This window comes from Phyllostomus discolor, chromosome 1, assembly GCF_004126475.2.
Source record: "Phyllostomus discolor isolate MPI-MPIP mPhyDis1 chromosome 1, mPhyDis1.pri.v3, whole genome shotgun sequence".
Lineage (NCBI taxonomy): Eukaryota > Metazoa > Chordata > Mammalia > Chiroptera > Phyllostomidae > Phyllostomus > Phyllostomus discolor.
The window spans coordinates 79,376,736-79,399,525 of record NC_040903.2 but is presented as its reverse complement, the minus strand read 5'-3'; the positions used below and the strand labels follow the sequence as shown (position 1 = coordinate 79,399,525).

The window sequence follows — 22,790 nt, the reverse complement described above, 5'->3', positions numbered from 1 at the left end:
TCACAAACACACTCATACACTCGTGATATCGCAGTCTCTTACACGTACAATCTCGTATACACAATCTCTCACACTTGTTTATGCACTTGCAAGTGTGCATAGTTATGCGCTCTCAGTATTGCAATAATCGTCTTGGCAGGGGCTCTCCCGAAGCAAGTTCTTTACATGAACGAGACAGCTAAACTTCATTTTAAAAGTAAAAAAATCAAAGCAGCTTTCAGTCTGTACCAAAGGCATTCTAACACATCAGGTATGTTCGAAATTAGGCAAGAAATTTAATAAAAGTTATGCAAGTTATGCACTCTCATACACACTCTCTCACAAACGCAGTCTGCTAGGTACACAGCTGATCTGACAAACGCGCGAAAACACACCTATCCTCGCTCGCCGGTCTCGCAGACGCCCCGTCGGCCCCGCCCCCGCCGTGGCCCCTCCCCCGTGGGCTCCGCCCAGGCGACCGGGGGTTGAGGCGGAGCCGGTACTCACCGCTGCCGGTTCGGTGGCCTCTTGGGGGAGACTTCGGTGAGGAGCCAGCGCGGCTGATCCCGGACGGGTCGCCAGTGCTGGGATGTGCTCGGCCCGGGGGCTCCTTGAAGGCGGGGGCGGTAGCGACGGCAGCAGCGGCGACGTTGGGGCACGCAACGAGGACGGGGACACGCTGGCGGAGCAGGCGGCGGCGGGGACTGAGTGGGAGCCCGGGGCGAACCATTGGCAGTGCGGACAGCGGGCACCAGAGAAGCTAGAGCAGGTGAGAGTCGGGCAGCGCGGCGCGGCGAGTGTCGGAGCGCTGCGGGAGGTGGAGGGCGTGGCCCGGCGGCCCGCGTGAGGGCGTCTGCCCGGAAGAGCGGTTAAACGGCCGCGCTCTGGCCTGCCGCAGGGCCTCGAGCCTGGCAGGGTCCCTGGTCGGTGGCCACTTGCCTCGAAGCCTCCCACGTAAACACTTCTTTTTCAACTTAACTCTGTCCCCGGGTGCTGCGTTTTAGGGCACAGCCGCCCGCCTCCTGCCCTCCATCCAGGCATTTCTGAACGCGCCCCTGATGTCGCTGTAAGGTGTGGGTGGATTTCTCCAGTGTGGTTTGGCCGTGGCCTCAGGCGCGAGTAGGAACCAGCATTGCAATGATCGTCTTGGCAGGTCCTCTCCCGAAGCAAGTTCTTTACATGAACCATACAGCTAAACTCCATTTTAAAAGTAAAAAAAATCAAAGTAGCTTTCAGTCTGTACCAAAGGCATTCTAACACATCAGGTATGTTCAAAATTAGGCAAGAAATTTAATAAAAGAAGTTGAATTATATGTGGAATGAACTTTCACCAGAAAATATAATTAGACATTCAAAAATACCCGAAATAAGCCAACTGTCAGAATCACATTAAGGAGCCGGAATTCACATGATTATTTGCCCTTACTACAGCCTATACTGTTGGGACAAACAATTGACACCTGTCTCCTGTCATTACTCTTCTCAATGTCTTTTTTGTTACATTTTACAAACTCCAGTGTCAGCACTAAATGTACTAAGAGATTAAGTACAACTTCTAGTATTATTTCATTTAGGAAACAGAAATAAGTGTGTAGCACATACAAAATATGCCTTAGCATTAGGTTTGCTCATCATGTGGAAGTGTAATTTTTCATCTTTATGACAATATAAGACCTGGTGACTGAAGCAAATGATTAGTAACTAGGAAATTTACCTGATTCTCTTCATGGTGATTTTCTTCTTTAATCGTACCTTGACTCAGTAACTAATGGTCTTAGTTTCCTCTTACTGTAGTTGTTAACTGGAAAGGTGAAGAAGGCGGCAATGGGAACCCACTTGGTGAAGGCAAGAGTTGAGGGGTGGGCGAGGCAAGGATGCATGGTGCATTTGAGCTAAGATTCCCAGAGTAAATTTTGAAAGAGCTTAAGGGAGCATGTAAAATGCTTTTGTGGCTTTCACGGCATCAATTGCTGTGGTCTTACCAAAACTGTTTATGGTACAAAGAAAAAGGCTGAAACAAACAAAAAAGATTGAAACAATATATTCTAGAAAACATGTATCACTTTGCATCCTGCTTCTTTCACTGCATATCATGGAAATTCATTTTCTTGTACTCCTTTGCAAATGTTATTATTTTATTTTTATCACAGGATTTATTTATGTACTCTAAGTCTATATACACAATAATTTAAAATAACACCCGAGATACACATTTCCTACTACATCAGTACCAAAAAAGAATTTATCAAGAAACTAAAAATAAAATATTGGTACAACCCAATCCATTGGTGTAAGAAGCAAGCTTCTGTGATAAATCTTGGTAATATTATTATAAAGGCTTGTTTTCCAGCTTTAAACTCCTGCAAGTGAAATTTAAAATTTTGTATGCACTGCCTTGTATTGATGGTAGAGGTAACAACAGATACAAAGATATCTGAGGGAGAGAAAAATGGAATTAACAGCTATAAAGCATATCCTAGGGAATTGCATTTAGTTTTTCTTTAGGAAATCAGTGTGTGTTTTTTATTTTAAGGGCAGGTGGACTCAAAATTACAGTATTTTTGAAAACTTGGTTGTAAACTCATTATTTAAAACTTAAAATGAACTTTTCCATGGAAACAATGATATAAACTGAAGCAGACCACAACTAATTGGCTGGAAATGAGGCAGAGACAGTTTTCCTGCTGTCCTTTCTGCTTAGCAGGATCACTTTGTGCCAGAGCTCTGTAGCCGTGCTCACACTGGGAGAGACTTGGCTGCAGGGATGGCGGTGGCAGCTGGAGCAGCGCAGTGGCAGCTCCTTTATATCCGGATCAGGCTAGGGTGGTGTTCTCTTTACCACAATAGCTCCAGAAGGCACCTGACTTTTCCTCCAGCTCTTTCAAATGGTTTTTGTCAACCCCTAATTTTCTGTATTAAATCCCTTCCTATGACTATTTCCTTCACAGAGTTTTCTCTTACCTGATAATTTGACGAAGTAGGTTTCTTCCCCAGGCTGAATGGTCCCCTACGTACATCTTTTCCTTTGCCAATTTTTCTTTCCTCTTCTGTCTGAAAAGCACACACCCTTCCCTCAAACTGGAATGCTCTTGCATCAGATCTGGCTATTACAAAGTATGTCTTTGGCTCATTGTCATTATGATACTAGATCAAAATGTATCTGTATTTTGGTGTTTACTTTATGAAATACTGAAATACTGGTATTAATATGGGTGTTTTAATAACTGAGATATTTGCAGCCCCACTTTTTACAATTTGTCTTTAGATGCCACTCCATCTGAGAGAAAACTAAGGTTCCTCTGTCCTTTTGGCCTGAGTGTTTCCAGGTAAAATGATTGACAAAGGAGGACTGGTTAAAATCAAGTATCCTAGGAAAGGAAGACTTTAAAGAATGGACCAAGTCCTCAAGATGAAGGAATTGTGTCAAGTTTGAAGTACCAGTCAGTCCTCTCAGAGAGATAAGCAAGGAAAAGAGGCAAAATGCCCAAGGAACTGAATGGATAGGGCACAGTTATCTTACATGTGTGTTTACAAAGAGGTAAAGCCTCTTTGTAATTGTGTGCATGAGAGATTATCCAAGTGTGTTTATGACTGTGCAGGCCATATAACTTTATGTATGAGAGTCTGCCCTGCTGCATGCTGCAAGATTAAACATCTCGAGTCCGTTTATTATATGTCTGTACTGTGAGTGGCATCCACTTCACCATCTGTATAACCTAAGACAGTCTTGCTTACATGGAGCATACAGAGATCCCGTTGTCCTTAGATTGACTTTGAAATCATTATTTTTAGCTTTAAGGTCTTTCTTTATAATTATAAAAGTAATGTGTACTTCAGAAAATGTAGAAATATAGAAAGACCTAAAGAAGAAAACAAAAGCATTTCAAATCCCACACTGAGGAATATTTTGTTACAAAATTTCAGAAATTTGGTATTACTACATTAATATATTTATATATGTGCATATATGTATATACACAGAGATATTTTAACATAATTTAATGTAGTATTCAAATTTTATATCTTGTTTTATCTGCTCTTCATGTTTTGTCAATTTCCCATGTTATCCAAAGTTCTTTTGAAAAATTTTTAGGGCTGCCTAATAGTCCATGCCTCCAGTACTGCACATTTATGTTGCTTCAGTTTTTCTTTAAAAACAATGCTATGATAAAAACCTTGTAAATACTCACAGTTCCACCTTGAAATAGACTCCTAGAAGTAGAAGAACTAGGTCAGTGAGTCAAACTGTTTAAAGCCTCTTGAAATATCCTTAAGAATTACATTCAAGAAAGGGTGTCCCAGTGTTCGCTTCCAGCATTTGTATGTTAGTGTGGTGATTGGAAACCATCCATGCCAGCAAAGAACAGTAATTTATAAATTAATCTTTGCCAATTTAATAGGCAAAAATTATCAATGTTGTAAGACATGGGTGCAAAGGTTTTTTTAAACCATATACAGGAGTAGGCACAAGTAGGTTTACAGGTATTCATATGGAAAAAGACAAGTAATACAAATAAATAATACAATAATTAATAGTAATACAACTCACTGCTGTAAGCCTGTATTTTCCCACTGTTGTATGTATGTATGTGCACATATATTTGTATTTCATATATATAAACATTTGTATTTCTTTGTAATAATATTCTTTGACCATATTTTCTTTTGGCATTATTATATTTATTACTTATTTCACATTGATTTAAAATATTTTCCCTGTTTGCTGTTTACTTTATAACTTTATGCTGTTTTGATTTAGAAATCCTTTAAATTTTTATTAGCAAAAGGCATTTTTTATTTCATAGACATTACACATACTCACATACACTCCCCATATATATACAAATATCTGTATATATGTTTAGAGTATTCTTTTTCATTCTAAAGTTAATTAAATATCCATCAATATTATCTGTCTTCTATATGTATGTTTATGGGTTTTTTTATCCTATGTATTTAATCACTTTAGAATCACTTTATGTGTAATGTGAAGTATTGAGCTAATCTTTTATGGTTTTATAATCATTGAAAATCCACTCTGTTTCTGGCTTTACAATCTTTATAATAGTTATAAATACTAAAGTCTGTATTAAACTTTTATATCTTTGTTGGTATTATGAAAGGGATTTTTTCCACATTATATTTTTGCTACTGGTTTCTAGCTATTGGTCCTTATAGAGTTTTTAACTAGCTACCTTTCTGAATTCTTTTATTAGTTTTAATACTGATAAATAGTAGTGTTTCTTAGACTTGACTTTTTGTATCTTCCAGGTATATAATCATCCAGTCTATAGACAAGGTTGATTTTGCTTCCTTTCCCGTAGTAATGCATCATTCTGCTTTTTGCAATGCCTGGAACTTTCAGATCAATGTTTTCTCAATGTTTTAAGCAAGTTCATTAACCTCCTGGTCTTCAGTTTCTTCATCTATATAAAGGCAATCATAGTTGTGTGAACCTCAGGGTTTTTGGGAGAATTACAAATTAATAGTATATGTAAAGTACGTACAGCAGCCCTCGCACATAATTAGCGTGCAAATTAGTTTTTGGACCTAATTTTCAACCAGAACACTGACTGAAAGAAACCTAAAAAATGCCATTATTAGGTTTTGCGGACTATGCAGTTAGGTCACCTTAGGAGGAAGAGGGAATAGAAGAGTTATCCTCAGATTTAATCTGTATACAAAGCTCTTGTTAAGTGCAGATTGTAATTTCATTGGTCTAGGGTGAGACCTGACATTTTGCATCTCTAACAAGCTCCTTCGTGATGCTATTGCTGTCTCTGCCCATGGACCACATTGAGTGATGAGAGACTAGAGGATAATAAGCAAGACAATCCACAGTGTTCATCATACTATCTGTAATATATGTGTATGGAGGTAACTTAGCCAACAGTTTTTCCCCAAGCCAAGTGGTCTGTTCTAGTTCCTACAGCTAAATAGTACTAGAGGAGACCAAAATGCAGGTCTCCAAACTCCAAAGCCAGTGTCGATTCACATATACAGAGAGCACTATATGATGGGTAAACAGGGTATCATAAGGAGAAGTCTGAAAGTGGGCATTCCAAAGGTATGTAAACCTTTGGCAAAAATAAGCCTCTCAGTAAAGAAATTATATGTCTGTGGTGTGACTACCCACAATGACCTTCCCAGTTAAGAATTTATGATCAAGCCCTGGCTGGCATAGCTCAGTGGATTGAGTGTGGACTGGGAACCAAAGTGTCCCAGGTTCGATTCCCAGCCAGGGTACATGCCTGGGTTGCAGGCCATAACCCCCAGTAACCACACATTGATGTTTCTCTCTCTCTATCTCCCTCCCTTCCCCTCTAAAAATAAACAAATAAAATCTTAAAAAAAAAAAAGCTCAATTCAGTCATATAGCCTTTAAAAAAAAAAGAATTTATGATCAGATCTCCCTGTGAGGTTGCTTTCCATAAAACCTTTTTTGTCCACAATTTTAATATATGTAATTTTCAGATTTCATGAGTATTTATTTACTGAATAAAATATTAAGATTTCTTAATCTAAAAATCAAATAAGGTATTTCATATTTATCTAAAAATAAATAAATTAACCTGCCAACCTACATTACATTGCATTTTGTGTAGATTTACACTTGATTCTTTTTTCTGTTATAGATTACTTATTCTTGCTAAGAAAAAGAATGTTCATCCTCTGTACAAGTCTCCATGACTTACTCCAGAGAAGTGGGAAAACAAAACATACCATGATACTAGCTTTGGCTTTTGCCCTAAGATACCTAAGTAGAAACTCTGTATCTTGATCTATGTCTTCTTAAGTCTTTGCCACACAATCTTCAGTTTCTGTCTTTTCTGTAGTTATGTTGCAATTAGCAGCCACATAGCTTCAAAAACCTTAACAGTCCCAAATGCTCATGTTGTGGTTGATTAAGGGTGGTGCTTAGCAGGTATGTATGTGTGTATTTAAGGGAATTGATAAGACAATCAAAGAGGAGTTTTATTTTGAGCAGAGAAACTGAATTTCTAATTAACTTGATACAAAATGTACTTTCTATCCTCTGATCTAATTCTTTTTCCATATCTAGTGTTTTTTCCATTTAACCCCACTGGCAACTATGCCTTATCCTGGCAGAGGAGGAGGAAGTGATTCACTTTATTTGTTGCTGCTGTTTTCTTGCGGCAACAACGATAGCTTTTCAGAATTCTGAGCAAAGAGAAATCAAGGTGAAAATGTTTTGGAACTTTCAGAAAATAAAAGATAAAGTTATTAATACTTAATATGTAAACACTGTTAAGAAAATTAAATTATTTTTCACTATACTACCTTTGATATAATTTTTTTCTAACATCTGTGTTTTAGATTTTTCCCCTCTTCCAATTAACATGAAAAAATTGATTTTTGCTTTTTATCCTTTTGATGAAAACTTTACTTAGCTATATGCATGTCATCTACAGAGGCAGGGAATTTAAGATTGTTTTTTTTGTGACTGGCAAATTTCCTTAGGCTGATTGTAATCAGAGTTCCTTATTCCATGATTTTCAGAGGTAATTACACCTAAAAGGAACTATTGTCATTACTGGAAGTTGAGAATTGAGAAGGAACGTTTTTCAGGAAAGATGTTTGATTTTGGCTACTTTCATTAGATAAGTTATTCCATCCTGTGGTAACATACAGTAGTTCCCCCTTATCCATGGCTTCAGTTATCTTTGGTCAATGGGAGTCCAAAAATATTAAACAAAAATTCCAGAAATAAACAACTCATAAATTTTAAATTGCACACTGCTGTGAGTAGTATGATGAAATCCCCAGAAGTACCCCCTTCTTCCCACCCAGAACATGAGTTACCCCTTTGTCCAGCGTCCCCACACAGTACATACTCCCACCCATCAGTCACACAGTAGCTTTCTGAGATGTCAGATCAACTGTCAAGGTATTGCTGTGTTTGTGTTCAAGTTTCCCTTATATCGTAGCCTAACACTTTGTCACAGTGCCTACATCAGTCACCTCAATTCAACTCATCACATCAGCATTGTATCATCTCCATCGCCAGAAAAAGAGCATACAGTAATACACATACTTTGAGAGACAGACCATTTTTCACATAACTTTTATTGTACCATGTTGTTATTGTTCTATTTCATTATTAGTTACTGTTGTTAATCTCTTATTGTGCCTCACAAGTATGTATAGGAAAAAACATAGTGTACATAGTGTTTAGTGTTCTGGTTTCAGGTATTTACTGGGGATCATGGGACATAATTCCCTTCAGATAAGGTAGGACTGCTGTACTGGCCTGCATATACAAGGTACTCAATAATGTCACTGCAGGCTTCATCTCTTTAAAAAAATGCCTGGGCTGGTGTGGCTCAGTGGACTGAGTGCCAGCCTGAGAACCAAAGGGTCACAGGTCTAGGTTGTGGGCCAGGTCCCTGGTGGGGGGTTGTGTGAGAGGCAACCACACATTGATGCTTCTCTCCCTCCCTTTCTACCTCCTTTCTCTGTCCCTAAATATAAGTAATTTTTTTAAATAAATTTTTTTAAATAGATTTTAGGAATAGAACAAAATGTAGAAATGTTTAACTTACAGCTTGAATTAATCACATTCTTCACTTCATGGCATACCACAATGAGATATCACCTCACACCTGTTAGAATGGCTATCATCAATACATCAACAAACAAGTGTTGGTGAGGATGTAGAAAAAAGGGAACTCTAGTGCACTGTTGGTGGGAATGCAGATTGGTGCAGCCACAGTGGAAAGTAGTATGGAGTTACCTCAAAAAATTAAAAATTGAATTGCCTTATGACCCAGCAATTCCACTTCTGGGAATATATCCAAAGAAATCTGAAATACTATATTCAAAATTTATTAAAAATTGTGTACTTAACTCTTACATGTTTAAACTTTAGTCACCTTCAAAGTACTCTCCATTTCATGCAGTATACCTAATTGAAACTTTTTTCCACTGCTCAAAATAGTTTTTAATGCATCAATTTCAATGCCTTTCAGTGCTTCTGTCATTTTTTTGTTTCACCTCTTTCACGTCAGCAAAATGTTTCCCATTGAGGACTTCTTTCATCCAGGAAAACAAAAAAAACTACTCAGGGGTGAGACATCAGGTGAATGAGGAGGGTGGGGCACCCTAAAGGTCATGCTGTTTATGGTAAAAAACTGCTGAATACGCAGTGTGGTGTGGGCAGGTATGCTTATAAATCATCCATCATAAAATAAGCAAACTTGTTCAGAGAGTCTCAAAAAAATATTCTGAAGTTGACCATAGTCTTTCACAACAACACCAACTGGTACACTGATATAGTTGGGTTCCTAGAACACTCACCAAGGGGGGGAAGCTTGTACTACAAGGGGCTTGCCCTCCAGAAGGTAATTTTAGTTTTGGGTGGTTCCCTTCATGCACCCCTGTTACATTGCAGTGTTATTTACAATAGCCAAGATTTGGAAGCAGCCCAAGTGTCCATCAGTAGATGAGTGAATAAAAAAATCTGTGGTACATTTACACAATGGAATACTACTCATTAAAAGAAAGAAATTGTACCCTTTGTGACAGCATGCTTGGACCTGGAGATTATTATGCTAAGTGAAATAAGCCAATCAGAGAAAAACAAGTACCAGATGATTTCACTCATGTGGAATCTAATGAACAAAAGGAACTAACAAGCAAAATGGTGACAGACTCATAGAGAGCAGGTGCCAGTTGTTGGGGTCGGGGCTGGTTTGGGAGGTGTGGAGGGATTGAGAAAAAACTCATGGGCAGGGACAACAATGTGGTGATAGCAAGGGAGAGGGAAGTGGAGGAGGGTAAAGGGAATAAATGGTGATGGAAGGAGACTTGACTTGGGGTGGTGAACACACAATATAATATACGGATGATGTGTTACAGAACCCTGCACCTGAAACCTGTGTAATTTTTTAACCAGTATCACCCCAATAAATTCAATAAAAAGGAAAAAACACAGTTAAAATTCTGATTAGCCATTGTAATGTAATTATAAAGGATAGTTTTTCAAAAAGAGGCAGAGTTATAGCTTTTGTTACATGTAAAATGAACACATGTTAAGGATTTTATTTACCTCATCATTAATGAGAAAATCAGATAAATGTTACAACTGATTCAAACAAAAAGCCAAAGAAACAAAAATGGCCCTGGCTGGTGTGGCTCAGGGGATTGAGCACCAGCCTGTGAATCAAAGGGTTGTTGGTTTTGATTCCCAGTCAGGGCAAATGCCTGGATTGCAGGCCAGGTCCCCAGTAGGGGGTGCGCAAGAGGCAACTACACATTGATGTTTCTCTCCCTCTTTCAACTTCCCTTCCCTTCTCTCTAAAAATAAATAAATAAAGTCTTTTTAAAAACTCATCTACAAAAGCCTTTGAGGGGACAGGCAGGAAGTACAACAGGAACTAGCTAAGTGTAAGGCATTGAATAATGTCTTGCATTAAATAAAAATCTTATAAAAAACAAAAATAAAAATGTATATGGAAAAAGATATGTTGAACTTACACATGGACATGAAATTTACTGGCTCATTCCGTAGGTGGAGGGAGGAAAGACTTTTGAGTCTTCACTGCAACAGAATTTGTTTGCATTTATATAGATAAGAATTATTTTGCATTGCTATCAGTTATCTACAAACCTGCAGAATAGCTCAAAAGCCATGAAGACTGTAGAATATTATAAACAATGTATAGTTTTTCATGGAGACATCCCTTTTTTGCTTATTCTTTATTTTCTTACAATAATAAAATAATTTCTAAAAATTGCTACATAGAATATATTATTAGTGTACTTGATTTCTCTCTTTATACTTGTAATATTTCATGCTTCTAGAAAAAATTCTGATCTTTCATGGTAATATTGTATACATACATTCAATGTGCAGGTGAAAATGCATGATTTATACACATGTGAAAACAGGTGTATAATCAATTTATATTTGCAATTCTTTCTGATGAGTTATATAACTAAAATTAGCCTGATACCAGGATAACTACTAAAAAAACAAGTTTTAATGAGAACAACATTGCTGCTTCAAGGATTCTATAGCTATGACTACTTTTTATAGCTTACAAATCCCAATTTGTTGTTCATATCATCTAGCATACTGTATATGTTGAATGGTTATTGGTTTCAGAGGCAACTTTGTCTACTGAAGTTTCACAGGAGTGTAGAAGCATGTAGTTTAAGCTCTTAAATTTAAAGAAGGGCAAAAATGAAATGATTTCTTCATAGAGAATTAAACAGCATAATCATCCTTGGTATCAAAAGGTACATGGTATAAAAAACTTGATAAATATATGAAGAAAAATTTAAAGAAAATACCAAATGTATTGCTTCATTATTGAGTATGAATGCATACATACTTTATTTAACAGTAGTATAATCAAAAGGCTATAATGATTCTGCTATTTTGTGATGACAATACTTTTTCCTTTGGAGTTTAAATGATAATTTGAAATCAGTCTCTGAGCACTCTATTCTTGGCCACTAATTTTAGAATTCAGTTGTGCTAACCACTTTGCCATATACTGAAAATTCTTTCTCCACTTGTATTGGATATCAATTGCCTTAACAACTAATTATAGTCATTGTATTATAGATGTTTTCTGTATTTATTTGGTCCTTATTGTGCTGGCTAACATACTTCTCATTCATGGACTCAAAAATTTTACTGAGGGGTCAGGAGAGGAGGAAGGTAAAGGGGGTCAAATAGATTGGTGCTGGAGAGAGACTAGACCTCGGGTGGCAAGCACAGAATGCAATATACAGATTATGTATTATAGAATTGTATGCTTGAAACTTATATAATGTTGTTAACCAATGTCACCCCAATAAATTTAATTTGAAAAAAATAATCTATTGAGCTCCTGCTGTTTACCAGGCACTGCTGTAGCACTCATGATACATAAAAGCAAACAAGCAGGCTCAATTCTCTTCCTCATTGATCCTGCATTGTAGTAGGGAGACAGAAACAGTGGCCAAATGAGCAACACATCAGTGGGTTATCAGTGCTTTGGAAAACAAAATTAAAGCAGGGAAGGCGGATAGGGGACATGGGTATAGGGTAGGGTTGCTATTTTAAATAAGGCAGCCATGGAAGGCTTACTGGGGTGATATTTGAGCACGGACCTGAAAGAAGTGAAAAGTACTTATCTGCCTTTGCCCCTCCTTTTACTTTGGATCCCTAGGAAGGGAGAGCAAAATTTGAGGCCAAGTCTTAGTAATTGAGGTAAAATATCTTTCCCCAAACTAGATTCTCAATTCTTTCTCACCCATTCCCTCTTTCAATTTGCCGTTTTTTATTACTGTTTTATTTAATTTTTTTTGTTCTATAAGGCAATTCAAATCCTTTGTGGAAAGATAAGAGGGAAGAGTAAATTAATTGTGGACTTACTTGAGTTGGCAAATTTCATCTTTTACATTTCTTAAGGAGTATCATGTAATCACACATAAGAAATTTGTTTAAGCATACTGCTTTCTGCCCTGCCTGCTGTGGCTCAGTGGACTGAGTGCCAGCCTGCAGACTAAAGGGTTGCAGGTTCAATTCCCAGTCAGGGCACATGCCTGGGTTGCAAGCCAGGTACCCAGTAGGGGACACATAAGAGGCAACCACACATTGATGTTTCTCTCCTTCTTTCTTCCTCCCCTCACTCTAAAAATAAATAAATGAATTCTTTAAAAAGATAAATAAACTGCTTTCTTTTTAATACCTGGTTGAGTTCCTTTGCACTAAGGAGTTTAGAGGTTTGAAGAGCAGTTTATTGGAAAGAGCTCAGAATTTATCATCATAAGACTCCTGAGTTTGAATCCTGGCTGCATGCCTGCCTGATCTGAGGCAGTCACTTGACCTCTGGAGTTTAATAACATCTGCCATGTAGTGTTTTTGTGAGAAGCAAATGCTTGGAATATGTGTGTTTTAATAAGTTAATTGAATAAATGGAATAAGCAAATAAAAATTCAGGGAGGCCCTGACCACAGTGGCTCAGTTGGTTGGGCGTCATCCCACAAAGTGAAGGGTCACCAGTTCTGTTCCCACTCAGGGCACTTGCCTAGGTCGCAGGTTCGGCCCTGGATAAGGCATATAGGAGAGTCAAAAAATCGATGTTCCTCTCTTGCATGTATGTCTCTCTCTCTCTCTCTCTCTCTCTCTCTCCCCCTCTCTCCCCCTCTCTCCCTCCCTCTCTCTCCCTCTCCCTCTCCCTCTCTCTCTCTTTCCCCTCCCTTCCCCACTCTAAAAATAAATAAAATCTTTTTTAAAAATTCAGGGACATTCCATTTTAAAATGGGGGAAAATGAAATTAAAACTATAGGTATGTTTTCCTGAAGAGATTAAAAATATTTCACTAATTTTTTTCTTGCCCAGAGTGTAATTTAAAAACATGAAAATCTTCAACATATAAATTATAGAAACATTAATAAAATCTCCATCAGGAGAGACTATACAGTCAGAAGAGAGGGTGATCTACAGATAAGTCTCTGAGGGAAATGAACTAACAAAAGTTGACCCAAAAGGGCCCTGGCCGATGTGGCTCAGTTGGTTGGAGTTTGTCCCTTAAACCAAAATGTCGTGGGTTCTGATCAGGGCACATGCCTAGGTTGCAGGTTCATCCCACTCAGTCCCCAGTCCAGGTGTGTGCAAGAGGCAACCATCAGTGTTTCTCTCTCACATTTTGTTTCTCTCCTCTCTCGCTCTCTCCCACCCTTCCCCTCTCTCTAAAATCAATAAGCATGTCCCCTGGTGAGGATTTAAAGAGTTGACCAAAAGGACAAAGGAAGTGGAGACATCTAGAGTGACCAGCAGGCTTCTTGCTTGCACTTCTGCATTATGCTGTTCACTGAGGTAGGGGATCCTGAAGGAAGACCAAATTTAAGGCAGGTAATTACGAGTTAGGTACAGGACATGTTGAGTTTGAGTTTCCTGTAACACTTCGCTGTGGAAATGCTGGATAGATAGTTGAGCATACAAGTCTAGAGATCTGACAGTTCCCCAAGCTGAAAAGTAATGCTCAGAAAGTAAAACTATGAGGAGGGGAGGGCTGGGTGGGTGGGCTGGGATGGGAGTAAAAGATAGAAAATTGTACTGCAACAATTAAAATAAAAAATATTTTTAAAAAAGAAAGTAAAACTATGAATCTTTTATAAAACTATACATCATTTTAACTACTAAGAGAGGGTGCAGCAATATTTTAATATAGTGATTTGAGTACATATCTTTTCATATATATTAAGCAGCTTAATGTCAGAGAATATGGATTATTTATTTTGTGTACTCCAGAGCACTTACCTTGCTCATGGTAGGCATTCAAATAGTATTTATTGAATTGAACTTAATTAGCTAAATGGTTTCTTTTGCAAGCCAGACTGTTCTGTGAGTCAAGAACTATGAATTTTGGAGTTTTCAGTAATCAAAGATTAGAGGTACTCTGTGAGGACATGATGCACACTAAGAACAAAAGTGTGGTTTCCTGGAAGTAAGTAGCTGTAAGTAGTCTGGCAAATCAGTCAGGACTGTGCATGCTTGCTACAAGTGGTGTTTTTGGATAAAATGCAGGTGTGAAACATGCTAAGGGGAGAGAATCAAACCTTTACTTTTTTTATTTGTTTATTTGTAGCGACAGGAAGCGGGAGGGATAGGGAGAGAAGCATCAATGTGTGGTTGCCTCTCACACGGCCCTACTAGAGACCTGGCCCATAACCCAGGCATGTTCCCTGACTGGGAATCAAACCGACAACCCTTTGGTTCACAGGCCCAGCACTCAATGCACTGAGCCACACCAGCCAGGGCAAGAATCAGAACTTTAGAATGTAATTACAGACTATTAAAATAAGCAGAAAACTTGTCATTTTTTCACTTTATCACCACTCACCTAAAATTAAAACAACTAATATATTTTTATTATAAAGTAAGGTGGCTCTGTGTAGATATACTTGTTTTTCAAAAGAATTTTTCCATAAAAAATAAAGCCACATACTCTTTTTATCTACAAGAGCAAATTCCTATAGATTCTTAAGTGCCATAAATAATGAAAACCAATTAAACACACCATATACAAAAATAAATTCAAGGTGGATAAAAGACTTAAAAATAAGTCGTGATACCATAAAAATCCTAGAGGAAAACATAGGCAGGAAAATCTCAGACATTCCACGCACAATATTTTCAAAAATATATCCCCTAGAGAAAGGGACATAAAGGAAAGAATAAACAGATGAGACCTCATCAAATTAAAAAGTTTCTGCATGGCTAAAAAAAACAGCATTTTCTTTAGGAAAAAGGAACCAACTATGTGGGAAAACATATTTGCCAATGATACCTCAGACAAGGGTTTGATCTCCAAAATATACAAAGAACTCACACGACTCCACTCCAGGAAGACAAAAAACCCAATTAAAAAATGGGCAAAAGACTTGAACAGACACTTCTCCAAGGAGGACATACAGAGGGCCCAGAGACATATGAAAAGATGCTCGGCATGACTAGCCATCAGAGAGATGCAAATTAAAATCACAATGAGATATCACTTCACACTGGTTAGAATGGTCATCATAAACAAAGCAACAAATAACAAGAGTTGGAGAGGATGTGGAGAAAGGGGAACCCTAGTGAATTGTTGGTGGGAATGCAGACTGGTGCAGCCACTGTGCAAAACAGTATGGAATTTCCTCAAAAAACTAAAAATGGAACTGCCTTTTGACCTGGCAATTCCACTGCTGGGATTAAACCCTAAGAACCCTGAAACACCAACCTAAGTGCCCATCAGTAAATGAATAGATCAAAAAACTAGGGTGCATTTACACAATGGAATTCTATGCAGCAGAAAGAAAGAAGGAGCTCCTACCTTTCGTGACAGCATGGATGGCACTGGAGACCATTATGCTAAGTGAAATAAACTAGGCAGTGAAAGACCAATACCATATGATCTCATCTATTAGTGGAACCTAATCAACAAAACACACAAGCAAGCAAAATAGAACCAGAGACATGGAAATTAGGAACAAACTGAAAGTAACCAGAGCGGAGATGGGAGGGCATGATGGGGGGAAGGGGGGAAAGGTTTTCAGGAACAATTATAAAGGACACATGGACAAAACCAAAGAAGGATGGAATCGGGAGGGAGGTGGGGATGGCTGGGGTCGGGGGAGGGGGGTGGAAATGTAGACAACTGTACTTGAACAACAATAAAATAATTTTATAAAAACCAATTAAACATTTTTCTTACTTTGTACAAATGGTTGATTGATAATTTAATAGGCATTTTATTTAATGAGAATTGCACCACAATGGTTATTTCATAACTGCAAAGAAAGAAAATCATCCAATCACTGGATTTGACAAAAACTTCAGTGTGTAAAATAAGAAGGTGTTATTGTATAGAACAAATAAACAACTCCCAAACATTGTTATATGAGTGGCCTTTGTATAACGAAAAATTGTCAGATTCCTAAGTACTGTTAACTTTGCTCTGAGGCAAAATCCCATTATAGATCTGAGTGAGAAATTAATGACAAAAATTAATTTTAAAGACAGTATAACTCTAACAAGGATGGCTCATATATTTGCAGAGTTCTATTAAACATACAAGTCATGTTAATCTTTAAGTCTTCAAATGTAATGTGGAAAAGATATATAATAGAATAAGCAAGTAGAATTTTCAGACTGTCATAAAGCTGTACAAATACTCCTTGGCCTAGAGTAGAGATTTTCAACTAGTGTGGTGTTGCATGTTTTAAAAAATCTTGCAGCACATCGGTTGAAAAATCACTGGCCTAGATGTTAAAACTCCTGTTCTAAAATTAGACTTGAAAGGCATTTACAAAGTCATATATCTTGGTGATTCTTTCAATAGATTTTGTATGGTCAAACAGCCATAACAGCAGCATCAGTGATAGATCCAGTGCTTTTAGGAATCAGTCCTCATCTAGTTAGTGCTTCAGATTCTGACTAATGCCTCTGATTTTTGTAATAACTTTGCTGCTTTGTCTTAAGAGGAAATGTGACTGGCCTAACAGACAAGTGTTCCAGTTCTAATCAGGATTTCTATTTTGTTTCTTTTGTTTTAGGAATAAAAAGGTGTATTACAGTATAAAATCCATTTTCATACTTAGGTGTATGGATGGGATCATTTGGGATTATGAAATTGGTTACCCTTAAAAGAAAATGGCAGTACCTGTAAGAGGGAGAAGATAGAACAGTGGGAAAGATTTGGAACAATAAATATGAGGAATTGGATGGACAGTTATCAAGAGGTGACTGAAAAGATTTCAGAATATGGAAGGAGTACCAAGAACACCAAGGTAACAGATCTGAACACAATTCTTGGTCTAGGAGGAGAGACAGGGAAATCAGTCCAGCAAAAATCAGGGAGTAGAGAAGAATGTGGCTATGAATTCATAGTTGAAATGGTAGATTGTTGGTTCTACATGGCAAAGAGAAAATAAAGGCCTAGAGGGCTAAATATATAACTAGCCAGAGGTTTTTAAAATGTATAACTACTGCTTTTTAATACCTACTTTCATGTGTTTGTTTATCAAAGAATGATGTGATAAATATCATTGTAGGTGTTTTGCAGATGTGAGACTCCTGCCCTTTTAAGTGAAAGTAAAAGGTCTTGACTGGTGTGGCCCAGTGGGTTGGTTGTCATCCTGCAAACTGAAAAGTCACCAGTTCAATTCCCAGGCAGAGGATGTGCCTGGGTTGTAGAACAGGTCCCTGGTTGGGGACATGCAAGAGACAGCTGATCAGTGTTTCTCTCCCTGTCTTTATCCATCCATTCCCCTCTCTGTAAAAATAAACAAAATGTCTTTTTAAAGAAGGTAATAAGATCTTTTTTAAGAAATGTCTGTCTTTTGAGAGGTTGAGTGAGATAGTAGAGTGGATTGAGTTCTAGTATTTTGGGGGAGAAAGACTATTCTGTCTAAAAGCTCTCTGAAACTGACTGAAATGTGTTTCTATCATTGTTCTTCCTCCAAATGTTTGTCTCTCCATAATTCAGTCAAAAATTTATATTTATAAAGGCTACCTGTGTATGATCATTGGACCACATTCTACAATCATGCATTGAATATCAACATCTCAGTCAGTGATGGACCACATACACGCAGTGGTATCATAAGATTATAATGGAACCAAAAAATTCCTAGTGCCTAACTTGTCATCACTACCATAATGTAGTGTAATACATTACTCACATGTTTGTGGTGATGTCAGTGTAAACACACTTCGTTGTCAGTTGTATAAAAAGTATAGCATTTACTATTACGTACAATATATAACACTTGATAATGATAAAAGATTATATTACTGGTTTATGTATTTACTACACTGTACTTTTTATCATTTAGAGTGTATTCTTTATACTTATAAAAAATAGTGTGCCATGTTATACCAGCAGCAACTCATACATCTTATGTTTACTGTATCTCTTGCTTGCATCATTTTCTCTTGTGCTTGATATAATCCCATGTTGTTTTGTTCCTAAGCATGCAATATCTACTTGCTGATGTTGCCAGTAAGAGTTCGTGTCCAGTGATTGACCTGAAAATGAAATAAAAAGTGATTAAGGACTATGAGGGTGGAAAATCAATGATGGTTACTGTCAGTCAGGCATGTCTCATGTCACCATAGCTGCGATCTTAACAAAAACAAAGGGGTGTAAGCTATTAAAGTATCTGCTTCACTGAAGATAAGGAGACTAACAAAAAGTCAAGGAGAGCCTATGTCAGACAGAGAGAAACTTGTAGTGACATGGAGTGAAAGCAGACACAGGTGTCCCTCTCAAGTACCATGACAATGACAGCCAAAGCAAAAAGTTTGTGATGTTGACAGAAAAGGCTGGACCCTATTACACTGTTGAATTTACTGCTAGCTCTGGGTGATTTAAACAATTGAAGAATCATTATTCATTACATAATGTGAAAGTGAGTCCTAAGTCTGCAAGTACTGACATGAGCAGCTGGATAATTGGGGAGCATCTCAGAATTTTTCTCTTGTCATGTATAATTGGATACACATGGACATTTTCTGGAGAACTGACATCTAGGTGGACTGTTTGGCTTATTGTACAAAATTATTTCTATTTGTAAACTATATCCCCTGATGAGATTAATAAGAGGCATTTTAAGACATTTGTAAAATTTAGACAGGAAACTTTCCGAGGGCCTACACTGACATCTCTCTATCTGGGGCTAAGGCTGAGATAGCAGTAATGACCAAGGATTGCTCAATCACCCAATAGTATCAGCAAGACGTGCTCCAGTCAGTTGATTCCTTAAAGTCTTGGGATCAAAGAAATGCCCTAAAAAGTTTACTTACAAATTCAGGGTCATGCCTCAAAACAGGAAATTGGTGGGGAAATGTTATTGAAATCATGGCCACTGATAAGAGTAATATTCATAAACTCAATTCTTCATGTAAGCAGCTAAGCTGTCTTTGTGCAATTCCAGGAAACTAGAGAGTGAATGGAATTGAATCAGCTCCTTCCTTCATCTTGTAAATCAGTATTCTGGCAGTTGAGGGTCCAGTCAATGTTGATTTCCACAGAAAAGATATCGGTGCTTTCCATATTCTTAAAAGGTATGCACAGATAGTTGTTCTATGTCAGTCAAAAGGAACATTCCCAAGTATTTATTGAATGATTATGAGAAGTATGTCCAGTACTTTGGAAGATAAAGAAGAGTTATGAGATACTCTTTATTCTTAACGACCTTCACCTATTTCTCATTTTATGTTTATGTTTATGTTTTGTTTTGTCTGTCTTTAAAGGATTGCGAAGAATCAGAAGAATCACAGAACCACGCTGGCGATCCCGTTGGAGACGACTACAAAAAGATGGGAACACTTTTTGGTGAACTGAACAAAAGCCTCATCAACATGGGCTTTACTAGGATGTATTTTGGAGAGCGAATTGTGGAACCAGTGGTGGTCGTCTTCTTTTGGATTATGCTGTGGTTCCTTGGCCTGCAAGCCCTTGGACTAGTTGCTGTTCTTTGCCTTGTCATTATTTATGTACAACATTAAAATATGGCTGAGGGAGCTGTTGGTCAACATTTGGTAGCCATACACATAATTAGTAAAGTTATATATTTTACTACATGAAAGCCAAAAAGTTTGCCTTGTTTCAAATAGTGTGCTGTTTTGTAATATAATTATAAGTGGATGTTGTTTAAAATAAAATTCAACTCTTGATTATAACAGGGTTCAATATCCATCTTGTAGCTTATTTAAAACTCGTTTTAATATAATCTGTGCCCACTTTTAAATAACACTATTCCAATGCCAAATCTTAAATAACACCACCAAGTGAGCAGGGACAGTAACAGGATATGGTGTTCAAACTGAGCAAGATCGGTCTTATAGAGTAAGATATTTTAAAAGAAAAACGATGAACCAATGAGCTAAAAATGTTTTGCTTGGGGAATTTCTCCCCACCCACCACCACCAAATAATCCCATATTATTTGGGAAAAGATTTGGATTTCTTTGTCCCTGCTCAGCCCAAACCAATGTAAATGATAATTATTATACACTACCTTATATTTTGATGATAATCAGTAAAACTAACACATCTTCTGAATATTGAAAATACATTTATTATTGCTTCGGAAACTTCCCAAGTTAAATATAACTCTTTTTATAATGAAACACTTGGGCCTGGAATCACTTCAGTATATCATTTGAAGTTTTATATAATTTTGGTGCTAATTACTTTTTGTGAATTTTTAAAGTCTCATAAGCCAGATTCATAGTTGTTTGTACCCCAGGATAATGCTGTATTTTCTTGTATCTAACAAGTTGCATATTTTTTTCCTAGAGAGACATTTTCCATGTATTTTTTTCAAAAATTTATATTTTATAGTTCTTTTATAGCAGTTATTTTAAGACTTTAAAAGTTGATTTATCTTGGAATGGATTTATCTTTTTTCCCCAGAAAATCGATTTGTATTATGGCTGAAACACTTAACTATTCTTTTGAGGGAAAAACATCAGCTCATTTTCTTTGATGTCTGTATTAGAAATTAAAGTATTACAGAATAAAAACCAAATGCTTGAATTTGGAATTAGCCAACTGTAATAATATTTTTCTGAGGCCAAAATGAAGTTATTAATGTGTTTTAATTTGGTGCTTTGGGGGTTTATATTGAAATAAGCATTTCTTTAAATACACTTTGAAAATGGAAAATGGCTTAGTGATACTTTAGATTTTGTTAGAGAACCTAAAATTTTTACACTTTGTCTCAAAGAGTTTCTATATATGCAAAGGAGAGGTAGTAGTTAAGATAATTATCTAAAAATTTATGTTAAATAAGACAAAAATGGGACATTTGGGGCATTTTTATCTTTGGCAGGGCAATAACTAAAGTATGTAAAATGTTTACTATTCCACTTTGTGAAGTTTTTACCCAATCCTGTTTTAAACATTTATTCTTCAAGTTCTCAATGTCTTCCATTCTGAAGCAGAAAATTAATGGAAAATGTTCAAGCTAGATTTCTAAAATTAGATAATCCTGATCAAAAATACCAGTCATAGGGCACTAAAATGCATTGTGCATTTGTATAAATACAGACCTTTTAAAGTCTGACTTTCAAGAAAGGATTTTGTACTTTGTCATTGTGTTCTCAGTGAGCTTGCAGTGTTTTTACGGTCACTTTTACAAACTCAGCATATGTGGAAGTTATTTGAAAATAATGTCCTCACTTGCGCACAGTAGAATTTTGAAGTTTTTAATAGAAGCCATGAGATATTTATATCTGCATTAAATATTAAAAAGTGCATTCATTTCTATGCTATCAGGAATTTTAATTTCCCTTTGGAATGTGAAAAAGATGTAGTATGCATAAAAGCAACTCTGGTTCTACCCATGCCTGATGTTTTAATAGTAATTATTTAGTACTAACAATACTGTGTATCTGCATATTATATTAATAGTGTATATATTAAATTATATAAAGAAATGAGATATTTTGTTGCTATTCTTTCTGCATATATTATTGGTTAGAGCAGTATACCATCAAATTGTTTGATAGGGAAAAAACAAACTGTGTTTATTTAATGAATATAAAATATTTTCTTTTATAGAATATATTAGGCCCTGGCTGGTGTGGCTCAGTGGACTGAGCACCTGCCTACAAACCAAGGGGTTGCTGGTTCAATTACCAGTCAAGGCACATGCTTGGGTTGTAGGCCAGGTCCCCAGTAGGGGGCACTCAAGAGGCAACCACACACTGTTATTTCTCTCCCTCTATTTCTCCATCCCTTCTCCTCTGTCTAAAAATAAATAAATCGAAATCTTTTAAAAAAAGAATATAGTAGAATGCAAAGTATACTGATATCCCAAAATGAAAAGAAACTGGTCTCTTTTTTCGGGGGGGAGTGGTTCATGGTATAAGGAATTAGCCTTAAAATGATTCTCAATCATTTCGATTTTAGATACAAACCAGTTTTAGAAACTTACCTTTTACCAAAAAAGATAGGTAATTTAACAAATGCTAAGTTATTAGATCAATGATACATTACTCATACCACCAGCCTTCAGTTTAAAGGCAAAGTTTAACATCTACAAATAAAATTTATATAGGTGAATAAGTCAATTTTCATTAAAGAAAAAGCTTAGTATTTATAGAATTTATTCTTCTCATACCTTAAACTGTCACATAAAAGGTAATTTCCCATTTCTGGCCACCAGGCAGATCAGGTCATTCTTGACCCAGCAGTGTGCTGGGCCAGCTTGCACTGGCTTGCAGAAGCCAACTGTACTTTTTTCTCTGCTCCGTCTTCAGTGACATCGAGTTGATAGCTTGCAACCATCAGTGGTGGAGAT

General features: G+C 37.0%; 1 protein-coding gene across 1 annotated transcript; it reads left to right on the top strand.

The window, feature by feature from the left end:
* The first annotated feature begins 456 nt into the window (after window positions 1–456).
* On the top strand, window positions 457–22,425 carry LOC114493364 (uncharacterized protein FAM241A-like). Its single transcript, XM_028508178.2, has 2 exons — window positions 457–748; window positions 19,736–22,425. The coding sequence occupies exons 1-2, from the start codon at window positions 569–571 to the stop codon at window positions 19,988–19,990; spliced, it is 435 nt and encodes a 144-aa protein (XP_028363979.1). The 5' UTR covers window positions 457–568; the 3' UTR covers window positions 19,991–22,425.
* Window positions 22,426–22,790: the final 365 nt, after the last annotated feature.

Coding starts and splice junctions, on each gene's coding strand:
- LOC114493364 (XM_028508178.2), top strand. CDS start 569: ATGTGCTCGGCCCGGGGGCTCCTTGAAGGCGGGGGCGGTAGCGACGGC. Junction 749..19,735: donor CACCAGAGAAGCTAGAGCAG/GTGAGAGTCGGG, acceptor CTGTCTTTAAAG/GATTGCGAAGAATCAGAAGA.